Source organism: Chrysemys picta, chromosome 9 (assembly GCF_011386835.1).
Source record: "Chrysemys picta bellii isolate R12L10 chromosome 9, ASM1138683v2, whole genome shotgun sequence".
In the NCBI taxonomy this organism is placed as follows: domain Eukaryota; kingdom Metazoa; phylum Chordata; order Testudines; family Emydidae; genus Chrysemys; species Chrysemys picta.
In genome coordinates, this window is record NC_088799.1 from 85,236,335 (window position 1) to 85,257,067 (window position 20,733).

General features: G+C 37.1%; 1 protein-coding gene across 7 annotated transcripts in view; it reads right to left on the minus strand.

Annotated features, from left to right (window-relative positions):
* The window catches only part of ATRX (ATRX chromatin remodeler), a 138,216-nt gene that overhangs the window by 28,919 nt on the left and 88,564 nt on the right, over positions 1-20,733 (minus strand). For all 7 annotated transcript variants that reach the window (XM_005291792.5, XM_065556605.1, XM_005291793.5 and 4 more), the window contains 7 exons: positions 19,177-19,307; positions 18,757-18,845; positions 18,382-18,554; positions 11,709-11,862; positions 11,270-11,373; positions 7,473-7,581; positions 244-421 (listed from right to left, as the gene is read on the minus strand). In XM_005291792.5, the coding sequence (XP_005291849.2) occupies positions 244-421; positions 7,473-7,581; positions 11,270-11,373; positions 11,709-11,862; positions 18,382-18,554; positions 18,757-18,845; positions 19,177-19,307 (938 nt within the window). The remainder of the gene's footprint in view (positions 1-243; positions 422-7,472; positions 7,582-11,269; positions 11,374-11,708; positions 11,863-18,381; positions 18,555-18,756; positions 18,846-19,176; positions 19,308-20,733) is intronic.

A 20,733-nucleotide genomic window follows, 5' to 3' on the forward strand; every position in this document is an offset into this window, starting at 1 on the left:
CAGACTAACTGATCTTAATAGACCCTTCTGGACATAATATACACAATTTTTTTCTTTTCTAATGGTTTGACAATCTTAAGCCCCAATTCAACTATCTGATCTACACTAATGGACCACTTTTCCTGTGTCGCCCCCCACTGACTTCAACAGGAGTCCACGAGGATGTAAGGGTCCATGTTTACAGATAAGATATCAGGATCTGAGCCTTAAAGGATGAATGAGAAACATCCAAATCGTACATACCTGAGCCAAGAACCTGTACACAAACACAGGTTTGTTCTGCCCAAAGCGGTAAACCCTGAAGATACTCTGAATATCATAGGATGGATTCCAAGAGGCATCAAAGATAATCACTCTATTAGCAGCCACCAGATTAATTCCAAGGGATCCTGCTTTTGTGGAAATAATAAACAAACGGCCTCTGGAACAACAAAAAAATATGAAATTTAATATTTTACAAACTGACTTCTCTTACCTTGGATTTCTTAACTGTTATAAACATGAAGTTTTTGAAATGCTGTAATCTAAATCCTCTGGGGTCCTATTATGAATTATTCATAAATTATAATGATTCAAAATCTTCTAAAACCATTAAGTTGTGAAAATTGCATCCGTTATGTTCTAAATAAAAGGGCAAAGCTGCTAGCCAGCTGTCAGAACTACAGGTCAGGGACTTTAAGAAGTCATTTGTTACCAAGAATTGTTCTGAGTGGGGAAAAAAAATTTCTCAGACATTTGAATTCAGGATCAAATGTAAGAAAATTAGTTATGCCAAGTTAAACCATCATTTAAAAATGAATACATGCTGGTTGGGGTTATTGGAACTATTATCTGGAAAGCAGACTTTAAAAATTCCTTGGCATGAAACCGTTTTTAGGACATCTTTTATAAAACTATGCACTTTTGTTTCTTTACATGTCACTATCACCCAAGATTAATTTAAAATTAACAACGTAAAAAATCTCATGTAACGTTAAGATTGATATTTAAAAAAAACACAAAATGCTGGGATCTTTAAGTTCTAACAACAGTAATTGTACCTCTTTGCAAGGATGTAATATTTTTATTACTGCATAAGTTTTAACTTGTGACTTAGCATGTAAGTAATGGCAGAGTTTTGGGAATGTAACTTAAAAGTCACTGATTACTGCAGTTTAAAGTCCAAGTTTTAACACTGCATGAATTAAGTTTATTCCATTTATTGCTTTTTAAATATACAACTGGCTGCATTACAGCTATTAATCTGAATGTTGACATGTGTATTTGGGAAAATTCGTGAAACAAAAGAGCTTAAATTAATATGTACAATATGTATGATATATCAGAGCAGAGGTAGTTCATGAGGCAACAGGGCTTGGCGATGCCCCTTCTGCCTTTACTCCAGATATGAACTTCCAATGCTTTATGGAAACTCTGAATCCTTATTAAATTAAGCATAAACAAGCATAATGCCGAATTCAACTGTGTTAACTAAACAGATGGACCCTGCACAGGCCATCATCAACATACCTGAAAAACTCATCTTGAGTGAAGTGGACATTGGGAGAGGTCAGACCCAGAAAAGCAGTAATTTGGTAAATTTTCCATTCTCAATCCTGAAAGTTCCCCAAGTCCAAGACATTTGGGATGTAGTGAGCAGGAAGAAAATATTAGAGAGAGGAAGACATAAGTAGGACAGAAGCAAACTGTTTCCCCTTGCCTAAAATGGTATTAATCTATTTTGAGACAACATTGTTTAGAGACACTTTTCTGTCTATACTGATAAAGAAAGTATCCATGGATGACAACGTGGTAGCTTCACAGATTTCCTCTATGGTAGCTGATGTTCTACTCTGACCAGGATGTTATTGTGGAACAAGTTGAATAGTCTTTTTTTCCTCTCTCTCTTCTGGAATCAGTCTATCTGTGGCTTAATATGCTTCAGCAATACATTATTTGATCCACCTAGCCACAGAGTATTTGGATGCATTCAAGGCTGGACATTTAGGGTAAATGGAAATGAACAAAGATGATGATTTTCTATACTGATCAGTTCTACTTAGGAATATTTTAATTGCTGTTCTGACATATGCTGTACTTATTCTTTCAGGTGTCAAAGATTCAAAGTAAATGAAGACAAAATGATTTCCTATGAGGTAGGAAAGAGTTAACCTTGATTACCAATAACTACTTTGTCATCATGGAAGATACAGTAAGAAGTTGCGTATTCCTAAAAGAAGAGATTTCCAAGACTGTTCTTGCCAACCTGGTTACAACCAAGAAGAAAGTTTTCATAGAAAAGAAATAAAGGGCATTTCAGGCCACCGGATGGTTCATAAGACCTTGTACCACTCTGGGCCAATTCTAGATAAGAAAGATACACCTAATGGTTGGTTTGGACCGTTATACTACTATAAGCTACTTTGATGACATCAGATATTTAGATGAGCATGAGTTTATGGCATAGTTTAAAACTGAGACATGAGATACTATGGAAAGAAGTCTAAGATTCAAGTCTAGGCCACCGTGCAAGAAATCCAAAGAGCGTTGGAATGCCTGATTTCCTGGTGCTGATTTTTGTATGTTAACATCCTTACAGGCATTCTGATCAAAAGCTTGCATATGCAGAGAATATGACAGCCTGAATGAGGTTAGAAGAATATTACTTTGGAGAAGTATCCCATTTTGTTCAGTTCTTGCTACTCAAAGCCAAAGTTTTAGGCTCAGTCAGTCTGGAGCAGAATGCAGGAGCAGACATTAGAACAGGAGATCCTGCCTAATGGAAAGATGGAGCAGGGACTTTTGCAATGTTTCCACTAGGTCTAAATACCTTCTTGGCCAATTTGCAGTGAGAAGAATGATAGATGTTTCCTCTTTTATCTACTAAATCACTTTCTTTCTAGTGGCAAAAGAGGGGGAAGAAGGAAAGAAGCCAGTCTAGCCTCAGTAATCTGTGGTCTGCTTCCCTGGTGAAGAAAAGCCACACCTCTGAGTTTCACCTGGATGCAAAAATGTGCACCTGGCTCTATGGATATCAGAAGGCCAGCTGAGCTTTTGTCCAGGAAAAAAAATCTGTATTGTTTCAGCATTTAGACTTGAACCTTTTGTACTCCACTACTGATTTATATATGCCACAGTTGTGGGGTTTCTTTTTTTGTCTGAACTAGGACATTCTCTTTCCCTTAGCACTCACAGAAATGCTGAAGAGCCAGCCTAACTCTATCTAGATCTCTTTCAAGATGTTGTTCAGGAACCTTTCTGCCTCTGACCTTTTTATCCCTCTTTGTATTTTGATGCTCCATGTGTGCTCTGCAATCTGAAATACTGGTATCAGTAGATAAGATTTCAGAGACTGGGTAGTAGAAGGAGGATCCTGCCATCATATGGGTTTTTCTATCACCATGGAACCATAGAGTTTAAGGTCAGAAGTGACCACTAGATCATCTAGTCTGACCAGATGTATATCACAGGCTGCCAACCCCACCCAGCACCCCCATACTAACCCCAACAACCAAAATTAGACCAAAGTATTACAGCCCACAGGAGACTAGACTACTATGTGCTACAGGCAGAGAATAGGAGGGACTGAGGTACACCATGCCCAAGGCCCCTGCAATGGCAGGGAAATGATTAACTTTCTTTCATTCTTTTCTTTCCTTTACATCATCTCTTCTTGGGAATGTTTCCAGGCCTCTAGAGGAATCCCTGAAGCTCTGTCATGTACGGTCATGTCTCTTGAACACTGATGACTCCTCAGATAGAAGATAAATGCAGGTAAAGATAGATGGATGACCTTCGGTTCTGTGACACCTTCCAGAATAGTGCCTGGATCTTTTCAATCTCTACTGTTTCAGGAAGACTCTAGTTCTCCTTGGGTCTCCCTAGGTGGATGATTCTCTTGAAAAACAGATAAGTTTATTAGGAACCCTTATGCTTGAAGTACAGAGAGGATCCTTAACGTAATTTCCTCTGTGGTCCCTGAAAAAGATGCTATGCTGAATCTGTCTTTAATGAATGGTCATAGATAAATCTCTAGACTCCTTCAGTAAGTTAGTGTAACCAAATGGCTTTGAGAATACCAAAGGAGCAGAGGACAGATTGAAAGGTAAATGTTATTTATTAATATTGGTGATTTTTGCAGGCAAAATGAAGAAATTGGTGAAAATAGGGCCTGATTAGAAAATGCACATAAGGTTCTGTTGAGCCCACAAAGTCTTCTGAAGAGATTCCAATGGTAGCAAAAGCTAGAGTCTCCATTCTGAATTGTTTTCTTCATAACCTTTTTACTCTCTTGAGCTGGATTTCCTCTAGTTCTTTTCATACTAAGAAAAATCTGGAATAACACTTTGAAAGTGCTTGCTATTTCTTGAGGATGGAGAGGGGATATGAAGGTGTTTAAAGGTCCAGAGTAACTAAAGTATTCATGTTGCACGATCGCCTGTCTGATGCTGATTAAAACTAGATGTCTGAGAAGTGGAATAGCCTGTCTCTAAACTAATTTGTGGATGGAAGTAATTCTAGTTGCGTTAATACGTAATGTTTGGATTGGAAAGAGGCATTGGACCCATTCTCTGATCTGGACTTCCACTTGGCATCTCTTTTCTGGTATTTTGGGGAGGAGAGGGTGGCGAATAAAAGGAGCTTATGCCCTTATATAAGGCTGTAGCCCTTCTTGAACTTCATTGGATTTCTCACCAACCAGAATTCTATCTGAGAATTTTGAGGCACAAAGGATTTCCTTTGAATAGTTATCTGCTACTCAGGAACTAAGCTAGAATCAATGCCAGGTCACTGCATTAGCTTCAGTGGCTCTTGTTGCCAGCCTCCTAATGTCCCATGGATCTATTCACTATGAACACTCTACTTAGCATATCACTTGAATCAACCATGGTTCTGGGAGTTAAGGATTTTTAGGTCATCTGCAGCATGTGGTTGCCCTGTAAGCCCCGTTGGGCTGCTGAAATAGCTTCAAGGTTCCCTCTGTGGATGGCTTCTATTTTTCCATCTAGGGAAGAAAACCCCCTCACAACAGGTATTGACATATACTTTAACTTTGATGCCACTGGTGCATGTATCTTAGAGAGGATAAAAAGAGAATATTTGTGTTCTAGATCCTGTAGATTTTCAAAACTGAGGCAGAGACTTTGGCATGAAAGCAGAAGGAGAGTGGTCACGCTCAATGGCCTCACTGACAAATCTGAACAGCCTCCCATATTTGCAGGAAGCATGTCATGGCTCAAATGTCTCAGACTGGGGCAGTGTCAGGATCCAGAAATGTTATCTTCCTGTATATTTGATATGCAATTTTCAAACATTTAATAAAAAAATTCAGACAGAAGTTCCATAACTGCTATTGTTACAAATAAAACTTAAGATGACTCTAAATTAGACTAGAGGGGGGGAAAAAATCTGTTTTTCAGTTTGCTTTATTCATCTGATAAAAACTTAGTGTATAGCTGGTTTCACTGTACAGGCAATCTTCTTCCCCCTGTTTGTGTAAGCCTTTCCAATTGCAACAGAAGAAGAAAAATTTTAAGAAAGAGGGAAATATAATTATAAAACCAAAACCAAATTGACAGAGAAATTGAGGGACAGGTTTAATCAGTATGGTTTAAAGTTTATATTTCAAACTTATCTACACACAACAAGGGGCCTGAAAAAAACAAAACAAAACTAGCTAGAATTTTACTAGAATTTCTCCACAAAAACCAATGTCAACAATCATGAAAAATATCAGCCAACAGTTAATATATTCAAACTGTTATATGCATCTGAAAATAGTCTTTTCCAACTATAACTAAATTATCCATGAACCAGTACTACAGAAAGAGAACATTTATATTTATGAAAATTCAAAATTGTACACAAATAGCTATGAAAATGCAATACAAAGCATACCTGTTACACTGAGAACTGTTTTTTGGAGAAAACCTAACCTTGTTGAGGAGATATAAGTGATAACCTTTTCATTCATTTTAGAGCTAATTTAGTAAATATTAGTGAGATGCACTTATTGTCAGGTTAATGGGCCAATGCTGCAACAGAATGATTCCTATTTGTTCCATTCAGAAGTTGGCTGAATATATTCAACATGTGCAAGGGATAGTAAGAATGCCACATCAAAGGACAAGGCATGTGGCATAGAGTAAACCCTATAATCAACCAACTTAATAGGAAACCTTTAACAAAATGACAGAAGTCCTTTCTTCTCAAATAAAACCCCAACATCAAATGCATTTCTCCTCATTAAGGGCGGAACCACACATTGTCAAACTCACAAGTCAAAACTAAAAGTTGTTTTTAATGATTTCACTGACTTAACTCAAAGTTAAGAAAAATCAATATGAAAGCTTATTGTGCTACCCCTTATTTAATTCATTAATTTTTGCAGTCTGGTCATCTCCATGTTTAGTGTAAATAGTTGTCTTTAAAATTCATTCACATGGGCCAGTATTGAGAGAGAGTGTCCAGAGACAAACTACATTACTAATTTAAATGTTAACAGGTTGGTGCAGTGGCCTTGCACATGCATAGTTTAAATTACACACACACACACACACACACACACACACACACACACACACACACACACACACACAGACAGAATTCTCTCCTGGGTAAGACTAAAATTCCCAGATAAAAATTACATTAAGATAGAGTTAATGTTAAGAGTACATATTAGTAATGTAGGGTAATGTACATTATATGGATTTTGCAATTGTCCCACAGCCAGGTGTATATACCCAGGAAATTCAGAGTTAATGTTAAACATAAAAGAAAACAAAAAAATTAAAAGTACAAAAATCCATAGTTAGGGTACTGAAATTCCTTAACTCTGCCATATAGTGGCACCATGTAATCTCATGACTGAAGTTTAACACCCCCATGAGGTGCAGTAGTATCAATATTTTTTTTACACAGGGGGAGCTGAGGCACAGAGACTAAAGGCAAAATTGTCAACTAATTCTGGGTGCTCACTTTGAGATACCTAGAGCCTACTATTTCAGCATAATTAGCATTTAATAGCATTTTGTATGTCCAGAACAGAATTCCCATTCACCTCTGATGCAATTCTGCAAATCAAACCCCAGGTGTCTCAAGTTGGATACTAAGAAAATGAAGGGACACACTGTGAAAGTTTTAGTTTACATGACTTGCCTATAATCAGAGGCAGACACGCGACATAGAAAATTTCAATTTAAACTACATAGGTCAGCAAAGTTATAAGCAACTGAAAACAGGATCGTGTAACGAAGTGCTGGGCAACTTACCTATAAAATCTCTCTCTCTCTCTCTCTCACATACGAAGAAGGGGCAACAGTACAGGTATAAAACATATGTAAAATATCTTTAAAAATAACTAAAGTTCTATCACTGGTAGGATATTTTGGTATTTGCACTATCTTAAAAAGAGTTCATAAGTTAATATGAGTACAAAACAGATGTAGGAAGAAAAGAGGTAGGAAATAACAAGCTACATAGAATGATCTTACCTCACATTAGTTTCATCATTAAATTCTTCAGCCCATTTCTTTCTTGACTGAGCCGTGGTTGAACCATCTAAACGATAGTAGTCAATATTTCTGAACCATTTTCCTTCACCTAGAAATTTGAAGGTAAGGTGATTAAATGACACCAGCACAATATGAAAATATTAGTAGCACAATGATTTAAATACTGATCTTTCAGGGCCAGATTGAGACTAAAAGTTAAGGGAGCAATCATGCAACCTCACATGAACCAGCTATTCTATAACCATCAAAATCTTTTACTCCCAAGGAACTTGCTTCTATGATGTCCGTGCCCCAAAGTACATGTGCACAAATAAATGAAGAACCCATAAGGGGATACCTGCCATTGCTGCTTGTCTCAGTTGAGCTGTGAAAATGATTCATTGTAACCTGAATTATGAAATATAATCCACAGCAGGATTACAGAAAATAGTGGTAATCATAATTTGGGACAGTAAGTATCCAAAGCCTTTACTCTAATAGTTCATATCTCTTGTGATACTCCCCAATATGCAGGTAGCCTTGCCCAAAGTAAGAAGTGCAGAATTAGAGTTAGCTAAGAAAGAAATGAAATTTATTTTCTGAATAGGATTCTACCCCCTATGTAGGGTCCAGCAGTATTGTCTTCTTCAAGGAAAAGTTCTCAATTTAAAAAACTTGAGCTAAGTGATACTTCCACAAGCAGCTTTACACAGCTTGCAATTTAGAGACACAATTAAGATTTATACACTGAGGGCAAACTTTAATTGCAATATTTTCAGTAACCTTTAGTTAGCTCTTCTAAGATTCGCGTGTTTCCCAGCCCCCTTTGTCATATCAAATTTCTAGAGGTCTGGACACGTTTGCAACAAAATCAGGCAAGTTTCTTGTTTAACCTCAGTGCAAAAGTTAATTGTAAAAAGTAACTACATTTAACCTTTAGGCATTATGCCAGTAACCCTAATTTTCTAATTGATCTTTGTAGTTTGTATGTTTCCAATTACTCTAGGCTGCAGTCTCTCTCATACAAATTGTACCCCTTAGGTAAAGGCTTGAAAGGGGATTTCAAAAAGTCAAGGTATAATCATTTTGGAACTGAAATTTAGAACAGCTGCTTGAGTTTAATTAGCCTGTGAGTTATGGCTACTTCTTGCCAAACGTAAAAAAATTACAGCTGATAGAAGCAGATTTTTTTCTTCCCTTTTAGAACTAACCTTTCATTTTCTCTGGAGGTCAAGGTTTATTTACACAAAATGAACCCCACTGGGCCATCGATTAAAATCAGAGCAGCTCTTGTAGGAAGTAGCAATGTTGAGTGACAATGAATTATGAGAAAATGCATGCTAAGTCATGCCAGAGACGTCTATATAGAATTGATGACCTAGTTGTACATCAACAGAACCACCACAAACAGGAAAAAACAAAGACCATGTAAAATTAGCTCAGGTTATATGGACAGGCTATAAAGACAAACAGCTCAGAGGTCACAAATGACCAATGTTCTGAAGCAAAATACTGGAAATATTCTTTAGAAGCTTGCTATATGGACAACAGAGCTCCAGGTAATAAAGCAATAGTGAGCAATAAATACATATATAAATAGACAGCAGCTGGAGATCTATCTATTTCTAGCTAACTAACTATGATACTGATATTTCTAAGTCCCTGTATCACTTGGTATTTAATTGCCCAACACCATGCTGCCAACATTTAAGGAATGTTATATGAATTCATATAAAAAATAGCGTGAAGGTCTTTTACTGCAAGATTACAGAGATGATGTAAAGCAAAATGCTACAGTACACATGTCCATCTCTGGTTATTGGAAAAAAGTCCATACTACCGACACATTACTAAGAAAATATGATTAATACAATATACCTTGTCCCATGTGTGAGAACATGAAAAAGCCTAATTCAATGCAACACAAGGGAGAAGGTTTAGAAATGTGTGTGTGTGTGTGTGTGTGTGTGTGTGTGTGTGTGTGTGTGTGTGTGTGTGTGTGTGTGTGTGATTGATTAAAATCTCAAAATGTTAAATTTTTCAGCACAGCCACTGTCATTTCCTTTAATAACCCTCTCTTAAAAATGAGGATCAGACTCAGTGTTTTTCCATTTGTAAAATTGTTTTCATTTTGTATGGCCCCTGACTAAACCTTCTGCTCACTATTTCTAGAAGAAAGACATCCTATCTGCTTAGAATATAACAAATACATGAAATATAGCACACGCCTGAAATCAGTAGCAACAGCCTAAGATCCACAGCAGGTGGGGTATACAGCATGCAATCGGACCAATAGCCCTCCCATATTTGGTGATGTTGGGAAAGAGTAGCAACTCTTCTGGTCTGAGAATGAATTAGCTATTTCATCTCCCTTCCATCTAGAACAAACAAAAAGCTAAAAAAGAATAATTAGCTTCACGATTTTAAAGTCTGTTGTGCAGGTGACAAGTTGAAATGTGAAGGAAATGTGAGCATTACTGTCACAGGAAAAGGGTGATAAGCAGCGTTCAACCTGAGTAACAGATCCATACTCTTTAGAGGGTTAATAAACTAGCTGTATAATGGACTCCTTCATCTGGACAACCCTAAATGATTAAGAGGAAAGATTCAGAGTATCACATACTGGTTTCTATTTGCGAAGTTTAAGAAACTAATCTATTGTTTCCATTCAGAACGCTCTCTTCAAATATCCAGAACGTTTATTTCAAAAACAATTTTTTTCAAACAAGACAGCACACAGCCCTTATTCAAGAGTATAAATGTGCCAAATTGAAAGATTTAAAAAGGAGCCATTTTTGAGATACTCAAATGCAAAATAATTAAACATCTGAAAAAAATCTTAGATAAAATATAGCCTCCTCAACATGTTACACATTTGAAACCAAGCCTGAAAAATGTCACCAGCAAATGTACTTTTTGGGTGTTATGCATAGCTGACCACAAGATTTAGAATGGAACTAACATCTGAAACGAACAATATTTACCTATTATATTTTACATGTCTGATTAATGTCTGTGCTTCAGTTTGATTCTCATAATACTCATGTGAGGTAGGTATTATCATCCTCTTCTTTTAGATGAGGTACAGACAGACAGGTTAAGTGACTTGCTGAAGGCCACCCAGTGAGACTGTGCCAGATGTGGGATTAGTATGCAAGACTTCCTGGCCCTCGGGCCCATATTCAGTCCACAAAACCATATATCCTTCCAACTACAGAATTAGCATACATATATTCAAGAACAAATACATTAAGGAGTTTAATAACTAATTTTATTAATGACTTTCATAGGCAAAAAATAATTCTTCCTTCTGCAGATGCCTCCATCACCACATTAATTTTACAGAACAATTTTGAGGTAGAAAGATGAAAATATTACAGATGCTACACCAAATTATACAATGTATTGTCCCAAAAATACAAAAACTAGCTAAAGATCAACTTATTTATATTGGTTTTGGCAAGTCATCTGGAGAATTAAATCAATTTTGCACAAATTTATCCTTCTAGAGAATGTTACAATAATCAAATAACATCTTGAGATAGACCCAATGTTTCACTTTTTCTTTAAAAAGGAATTTGGACCACAGTACGTCAAATATTGGGTTTTCTACAAAGAGATCCCCAGTGACGAGCAGGGAAACCAGAGGAATTGGCAATAGGTCAGTTAAGTGAAAAAAATCGGTGTACCCTGGATTGGATTAAAATTAACACCTATACTATCTGTAGCAGGAAATGATATTAAAGAAATTCTCTTTACTGTCACTGTTTTGGAAGATATAGAAATGCTATACTAACCTTTATAAATAACAGGTTTATCTTTGTCAGTTTTGTCCCTGCTTGCCAGTTCCAGAAAATCTTCTATCAAATCCAGTGATATTAGAGACTGGCTAAAAACTAGACTGAAAAGAGAAATACGGAAATATACAACATTTTCCACTAAAATTCATTCAATACATGTAATTATTGTATTGTTTTGCTTTACTTCTCTTCCTTCACCCTGATCATGATCTTTAAAACAGACTGAATGTCTTTGGTGGAGTATAGGACAAGCATGGAACGCTCTTCTGATAAAAATAAGTTAAACACACACATCGCTAACGCAAATTGAGCTACAACTCTGAGCTCAAAATAAGCGTTAACAAAGGGTGGACAATAAAGAATGCTAAGGCAGAACAGTATATTTAAACAATTTAAAAAATTTCCACCAATCTATGTATTATTTAACATGACTTACACTTTATCTCCAAGCTCCTCCGCCATGCGAAGAATTTCAAAGAGAAGCACCATTTTCCCAGAATGTTCCAATACTTCAGCATCTGCATCGGTGACAAAATCTTTGTACCAGTCTGGAGCTGGGCTGCCTGGGTTGGAAGAGGATGTGGCTTTACCTGTAGAACAAAAATACTATTAAGCTAAAAAGAATCTCCTTAAAATGAAGGCATGAGACTTTTCCTAAAATGCAAATGTTTAAGAACTCTTAAGATTTTAAAGATTTTAAGACTTTAAAAACTCTTAAGATGCCAATTTTTAAAAGTGACGCCAGTTTTTAAAAAGGGCTGTAGAGGTGATCTCAGCAGTAACAGGCCAGTAGTTCTGACTTCAGTACTGAACAAACTGATTGAAAATATAGTAAAGAACAAAACTGTCAGACACATAGATGAACATAATTTGTTGGGGGAAGAGTCAACATGGTTTTTGTAAAGGGAAATCATGCCTCACCAATCTACTAGAATTATCTGAGGGGGTCAACAAGCATCTGGACAAGGGGGATCCAGTGGATATAGTGTACTTAGATTTTCAGAAAGCTTTCGACAAGGTCCCTCACCAAAGGCTCTTGAGCAAAGTAAGCTGTCATGGGATAAGAGGGAAGGTCCTCCCATGAATTGGTAACTGGTTAAAAGATGGGAAACAAAGGGTAGGAATAAATGGTCAGTTTTCAGAATGGAGAGAGGTAAATAGTAATATCCCCCAGTCCTATTCAATATATTCATAAATGATCTGGAAAAAGGGGTAAACAGTGAGGGGGCAAAATTTGCAGATGATACAAAATTGCTCAAGATAGTTAAGTTCCAGGCAGACTGTGACTTTTATAGCTATAAAAGGATCTCTAAAAACTGGGTGACTGGGCAACAAAATGGCAGAAATTCAATGCTGATAAATGCAAAGTAATGCACATTGGAAAACATAATCCCAACTATATGTATAAAATGATGGGGTCTAAACTGGCTGTTACCACTCCAGAAAGATCTTGGAGTCATTGTGGCTAGTGCTCTGAAAAACATCCACTCAATGTGCAGCGGCAGTCAAAAAAGCAAACGGAATGTTGGGAATCATTAAGAAAAGGATAAGAAAGACAGAAAATATCATATTTCCTCTATATAAATCCATTGTACACTCACATCTTGAATACTGCATGCAAATGTGGTTGCCCCATCTCAAAAAAAATATGCTGGAATTGGAAAAAGTTCAGAAAAGGGCAACAAAAATTATTAGGGGTATGGAACGGCTGCCTTATGAGGAGAGATTAATAAGACTGACTTTTCAGTTTGGAAAAGAGACAACTGGGGTGGGGGTGGGGGATATGATAGAGGTCTATAAAATCATGACTGGTGTGGAGAAAGTAAATAAGAAAAAGTGTTCTTTACTCCTTCTCATATCACAAGAACTAGGGGTCACCAAATGAAATTAATAGGCAGCAGGTTTAAAACAAACAAAAGGAAGTATTTTTTCACACAATGCAGAGTTAACCTGTGGAACTCCTGGCTGGAGGATGTTGTGAAGGCCAAGACTATAATAGGATTTTCTTTTTTCTTCAAAAAAGTAGTAGATAAGTTCAAGGAGGATAGGTCCATGAATGGCAATTAGCCAGGATGGACAGGGATGGTGTCCCTAGCTTCTGTTTGCCAGAGGCTGGGAATGGGCGATGGGATGGATCACTTGGTGATTGCCTGTTCTGTTCATTCCCTCTGGGGCACCTGGCATTGGCCACTGTCGGAAGACAGGATACAGGGCTAGATGGACGTTTGGTATGACCCAGTATGGCCATTCTTATGTTCTAAGATATAGAAGGCTTCTCCCTTCAACCAAAGGTTCTGCCAGTTAGTGGTATGGAATTAAAGAAAAAATTTAAAGAGACTAGTCTGTTATCCTCAGAGGGTCATTAGCTGCCACACTTTCTGTGTTATGTACTGTTTTAACACATAGTCCTGTCACCTGCCATTTTCCTAAAGTAGCATTCATCTTCTTCACTCACAACTAATATTTGCTTCCTAAAACTCAATCACAGATTTTACAAGAATAATATAACTGCTTTTAAAATACTGATCTTAAATCCCAAGCAAATATCTACAACCCTCAGAAAGAACACTGTACTTGGGCCTGGGGGTTATCTAGTTCATCCAACCAGAGCTACGCAGGACTGTTCCCAACAATACATTTTCTTGTATTTAGGGGGTAGGAGGTGGGGAAAATAGTTTTAAATTATCTCAATGATGAGACTTAAAAAAAAAAAAAAAAAACTTGTTGCAAAAGGCACAATATACAGGAAGTACCATCAAAACTAGAGTTTGGAATTTATTTCTTTTGCAACAGTTAATATCAAGTACAAAACACAATTTTTTAAAAACACATTCCTGTTAATGGTGTCATCCATATTTGCCTAGAAAAGGGATTCTAATATTTAGTTGTTTAACAAAAAAAGCAAAAGAGGAGACAATTTTTATATGATTATTAAAAATCCATACTGAGGTAATACTCAGAGGCCTTCATCAGGAAAGAGCCTTTGTACTAGGCACTGTACAAGTACACTCAGAGTCTCTCCCCAAAGAGTTTACATTTCGTTTTGGAACATAAATGTCTTCCTAATTCAAGTCTATATAATGTTATTGACTTGAGATCATAAATAGTTGTCTAATCTGCTATTTACATAAAACTTTTAGTTAACTTGCCACTTCTATACCCTAATAAGCTGACTTCAGTCAAACTTCAAGCAAGTGATGATACTTTACATCCGAGTCACTCTTCCTAAAAATGTAAAAGATTAGAAGGGGGTAAATCTGACAAGCTAGAGAGAATTAGGAAAGTCTGTATCTCACTGTATTTCTGTGCCAAAATAACTGCATACCCAACAAAACAAGCAACATTTGTTTAGCTCTAGATTTGCCATTCAACAACACCTGGTTGTGAACTATTTGAAATACAGCATGCTCTCCTTCCAAGGTATCAGTATTCTCTTTATCTATTGTGAAACACCGTTGAATTCACATATACATGAAGACTTATTTGCAACCTCATCATTTGATCCTGAAATGTAGACAGGAATCAGGAGCTGACTTTATTTATGTTACCTAAATTCTTTTTATGGTGTTGCATGTTTCTGCCTTTAATCTCCTTTGCATTAGTGTGATAAATATTGATTTATTAGAATTACAATACAAACCTTCTTTCATTTAAAAACTTTGATCTTACTGAAGTATTTACTTATACAGAATATTTTTCTCCCATTATCTTGCTACTAATTCAAAACATTCAACTTTTAAGACCACATACAGCAAACTAGCTGAAAGGCAACTTCATCATGACAGAACAGTCATCCTCAACATTTCTGCAAATACCTGCAAAAGAACTCTCATTTGAAAATTTCTTTGCACCGATTTTTTAAAGCATATTTTTACATAAATGCTGAATTCTGTCCCTAATGTAGGCTGGTGTGACTGTGTTTAAGTCATGTTAATGACATTGTTTGGTGTTAATACCTGACACAATGCAGCATGTAAAGGATGCAGGCTGTGCATGTCTCACCTATAAATTTCCTTTTTTGAAAGTATATATGTATCACACAACATTTAGTTGTACTGCTAATATATGAATTTTCTTTAAAAAGTTAAATCGACTGTGAAATCAGCATAAGTGTATGAAAGAACCACTGTATACATCAGGGGTGGGCAAGCTTTTTGGCCCGAGGGCCACATCGGGGAATAGAAATTCTATGGAGGGCCATGAATGTTCACAAAATTCGGGTGGGGGTGTGGGCTAGGGCTGAGGAGTTTGGGATTTAGGAGGGTGCTTTGGGCTGGGAACAAGGGATTTGAAGGGCGGGAGGGAGATCAGGCTGGGGCAGGGGCAGGGGCATGGGGAGAGGCTCAGGGGTGCAGGCTCCGAGCCGCGTTCACCTCAAGCGTGGTGTGGCCCCCGACCCTGCGTCCAACAGAGGGACAGACAGAAAGAGGAGTACAAAAACTATGAGACAATATTGGTCAGCATGCTAGACAGTGGTTTCAACACAGCAGCAGCCTAACGTCTTTAAGCATTTTGTACCCACAACAAAGGAGTGTTTAAGGAGGGTTTTGAAGGAGTATTATGAAGTAGGTGTTGAGGAAATTTACAGGGAGGTCCCCCCAAGCATGGGAGGATGTCCTTGTTTGAAAATTTAACAAGTGTGTGATGGAGGCTGGCAGCATGGGGTGACTGAAAGCAGGAGTTGACATCTCAGTAGTGAATGAGTAAGGATAGGTAGGGTGAGGATAGGTTGTGAAGAGCCTTTAAAGAGAGGACAAGTATCTTATGTTTGATGCAAAAGCATAAGGAGAGCTAGTGGAGGAATGCAAAGAGGGGGGACATGGTCAAAGTGATGGGCAAGGAAAAGTATCTTTACAATAGCATTTTGAATGGATATGAGAAGGGCAAGATTACATTTATCACTGCCACAGAAAAGGATGTTGCAGAAATCAAGATGCGAGACATCCATATCCGAGAGAGGCTGAGATTTTAGTTTGGACAGAAGGAGGCAGATCTGGAGTAGAGGTAGATCTAGGAGAAATAAGGTGTAGAGGGAGAAGCGAAGGCAAACAAGGAACACCACAAAAAATTGGGAGGAGGTTGGGGGTTGAGGAGAATTCTCCAAAGGACATGCTGAAGGAGCAATCAGAGAAGGAGGAGAACTATGAAAGGACAGAGTCATGGAAGCCAAGGGAAGATAAGATTTCAAGAAGAAAATGGTCAATAGTGTCAAAATCAGCTCACAGTTCAAGGAGGACAAGGATGGAGTATTAGTTCAGCACTTTGGCTAGAAAGAGGTCATTAGAGAGATTTTGGTAAGAGTGGTTTCAGTGGAGTGCAAGGGTCAGAAGATAGACTGGAGAAGAACCCCAGAGACTGACTGTAGACAGCACATGCAAGAACTCAGAGATGAAAGGAAGAAGGGGCAACAGCTGGAGAGGCAAATGGATCAAAGGTGTGTTTTTTTTAAGATGAGAGAAACTGAAGTATGCTTGAATTGTGAGGGGGAAAAAAACAGAGGAGAGTCAGAGTATTGGAGAAGAGTAAGGAAATGGATGAGAATGTGGGTAGGTGAGCAGGAGATGGAGGGCATGGGGTCACTGGGGAATTAGAGGAGGACAGTAGATGAGAAACTTCTGTGTCTTTGAGAGAGGAGGAGGGGAGAACTATAGGAAGAGAAGGGAAGGCAAGCCTAGCAGAGGGGGAAGGTTTGTATTTTATCAACTTTTTCTTGGAAGAAATCAGCAAGATCCTGTGTGGGAAGAGAAGTGGAGACAGGAAAGGAAAGCAGTCTTCATCCCTTATGTTACTGAACCCCATCCTTTCGGACAAGACCCGGGACACGATCCAAGATCCACCAATAAATCCAGATGAGTCAAATGCCAGTGAACGAGCCACTTAGTTCAAAATGATACCTGCATATGCGAGGGGACAAGCCTATACTTATATGTGCGATGGGATCACATCTATTCCCACCTTAATCTCATTCCAGAACTTGCACACAGGAGACATACTCGCAGCAGTCTACAGTGCAGGTGGACCTTTTATATCTGAAGCAAGATGGAAACAGGGCAAAGCCTCCTCAAACTCACACTGTACCAAGCATCCATTTTAAAACTACTTATATGAAGTTAGATGAGGTCATGGATAGTAGAACCTTTAGTATTACCCACTAACATTGGAGTGATTTGTGATTAGTAAGAAATGGTATGACAGATTATCTCCGTTTTATTCTTATAAATTAATGCTGGTAATATATTCCTATATATATTATCTATATATAAAAGGACCACCACCCTTTTACAACTGTATTTTAATCATAACTGTTTATAAAAACAAGGGAAAACATAAATTTACAAGTGTATTTAAATTATGAATTCAACTTCATTGTCATTAAAGTAATTTATCTAGGAAAGGTTATTAAGCCCATAAAATGACACACTGCCAAAACATTCACTTACAAATGATTCCCATCACTCAGCAGAAACAGAAAACAAGATTATTTAAAAACAACTGTTTGAAAGTGTAGTTTACAGATGTATGCAGGCTGAACAACAATCTCAAAACAGCCACCTTATTCTAGCTCTATTAAAGCCATCTGCTAGCTCAACATCTAAATAAAATTCCAGATGCATCAATGTAGAATATTGTTGTTACTAATCTTTCTGTTCAGATTTCCTCATAGATCCCATTTAGAAGAAGGTGAAAAGTAACATTTCTCTATCATCCAGCAGCACTATTCACCTCTGAATTCTACTCTGAATCGACCTTAAGTTTTACAAGAATGGAACAATTGGTTTATGTCACCTGAAGCAGGCTTGCAGGGCATTTTGCTCAAAAATAAAAGAAAAAACAATTATTTGTTAGTTGCTCTGTCACAACACAAACTCACCCTTAGGCTGATTTTCCCTTTGTTTTCTAAAAGATATACCATTACAAGTGTATCTATATTGGGGTTTGTTTTGGGGGAGGGGAATTGGTGGGGAGAATGGCTTTATTGAACTGAGGACTCATCAGTCATAACCAGGCATAGTATAAACATGGACTGTACTAATTCCCAGTCTTGTCAAGATCACCTTTTCCAAAATGATGCAGCATCATATCCTGGTTTACTTGTACATTACACTCACCTTCATCTGACTTTACAGCCAATGGAGGGTTGTTTGCAAGTTCCTCTGTATTCCCTTCTCCACCCCCACGAGATCTTGAATTCCAGACTTTAATCACTTCAACATCATTATCACTTCCACTTCCACTTGAGCTACTCTCTTTCTTCGCTTTTTTCCCCTTGGGTTTTTTTTTCCTAGAAACATAACATTGTATGTTCACTATTTAAAAATCTGCAGGTGAGAGATCCAACAGCTGTAACAGTAAAAAAAAAAAAAAAAAAAAAAAACAACAACCCACAAATATTGCTTAAATTTTCGTAACTTTAAAAGAAAATAAATAAATCTAACAGAATTTAAGTTAAGCATGTATGTTTCACACAGAAAAGCTCAATTTACTTAGCATAATCATCAGAGCTTAAACTCATTGAAGTTTCATCTGAATCTGAAGCTATGAACTCATCCAAACTGTCTTCATCAAAGTAGCCCTGAAAAACAAAATTAATATTCTTAGAACACAGATTTTATTAAGTACCATCATCTAGACTTAAGCCTCAAACACTTAAACATCTGTTTATTCTTCATTTAAACAAATGAAGAGTTCAGTGAAAGATCAACATTTCAAAAGGTTTTAATGATGACAAAATTTCCAGGAAAAAAGGAATACTTGCCATAATTGAAATAGTCGGCAAAATCACTGTGCCCCACAGCAACAGAAATTTCCATTAATTTGCCAAAAATCTACCTAGCATTTGTCATGTCTTATTTGGAAAGTTTTCAATAGAGGCAGAAGTATGTATTTTGATATATCTAATTTACCTTATTTTCTTTACTAATATAGTCCAGCTGCAAACACCAAGGGTGAGTCCAGATTCTGCTTAACATCTGGAAGTCCTGGAAGAGCTTAGCTCCAGCTTTGCCTCTTCCACCTTCACTGCTACTACCTACACCTGACAATAAAGTTCAGATTATAGAATGAAAGCTTGAAGTAAGTTTGCCATATACTGTTCCCCCTTTGAACAACACATTTGTTTAGTATAGAGTGTTCTCTCCAGGTGCACATCTCACATTGTAATTTCTCTTTTAAAGAGGTCAAATTACCTAGTTACAGGATTTTTTCCTAGTTAAAATGGTCAAAATTAGATTTCCATCTTTTTCTTGATAATGAGTTACATGATAACATTTTTACAAAGGAGTGCATTCTCTCCTCAGTGGGAATTCATATAAATCCCAGTGAAGGGGCACTCATGTTTATTCAAGTTTGTAAAAGCAATTATTTATAAAACCTAAGATTAACATAAACGTTATGATTTTTTAAAGTTTCAATTAATTCAAATCATTTTCCTTGCATATTTTGTAACTTTAAAACTGTCCTAATGTAAAACAGCCAGAAGGTGTAAATACCTTGTCTATTTTAATTGACCAAGCTGAATTTGCTGCAAAAAGTGAACTGCATTTGTGGTGAACGACTGGATTAAAGTTTTTTTTATTTTTAATAGCGTAAAGCAGAGGTGTCCAACCTACAGCCCACCTGAGCATTTCATAAGGCCTGCAGCCTGCTTCAACACAATATAGTAACAGACGATTCATTAGTATTTTGTTGTCAGGTTTACATCATTTTATGTGTTCTATTCTGTTTTTTTCCTGTTTTCTATAATGCTGATACACGTTTTATGCACTGGATTTCTTTATTTGTTTTTAAATAGACAATACTGTACATAGAAACAACCTATCTAAATACATACAAAACAGAATCTGTTGGCTCACACAAGTTTGTGCTTAGGTTTATGTGGCCCTCCTGTGTAATAAGGCTGGGCACCACTGGCCTAAAGGGTTGACAAAGAAACACTATCAACTTGAAGTTTTTGAAACTGACTTATCTGTACAGTGAAGCCTGTTTAAACAAAATAACTGGAAAAATCATACATTTTCAATAGAGGCAGAAGTATGTATGCCTGTGGGTGAACCAGACTCAAAACCTTATTCAAGAATTTCAGTCAACAGGCTATAGAATAAGACTAGTAAAATGAAGGCATAAGGGAAAGTAAGATAGCAAGCTGCTTTTTGCCACATTAAAAAGAGTTACTCTATAGTTAGCTCCACGTAATAATTATTCCTTTATGTTCTTAATAAAAGGTAAAAATAACACTGTGGTAGCTGGTATGGCTCTCATGGATTTGGAAGGGTCCCTACAGAAGTGCTAAGTTCAGATGCCCTAACTCCATGTTACAGAAACAGAAAAGAGACCTTCTCCCCTAAAATCTGCCATGCAATTAACAAAATTATTACAGATGATATATAATATTTTCTACATTAATGAAAAGTAGAAAAACTATTTTCAGATTTGGAGTAAAAACTAACTTTCTAAGATTATGT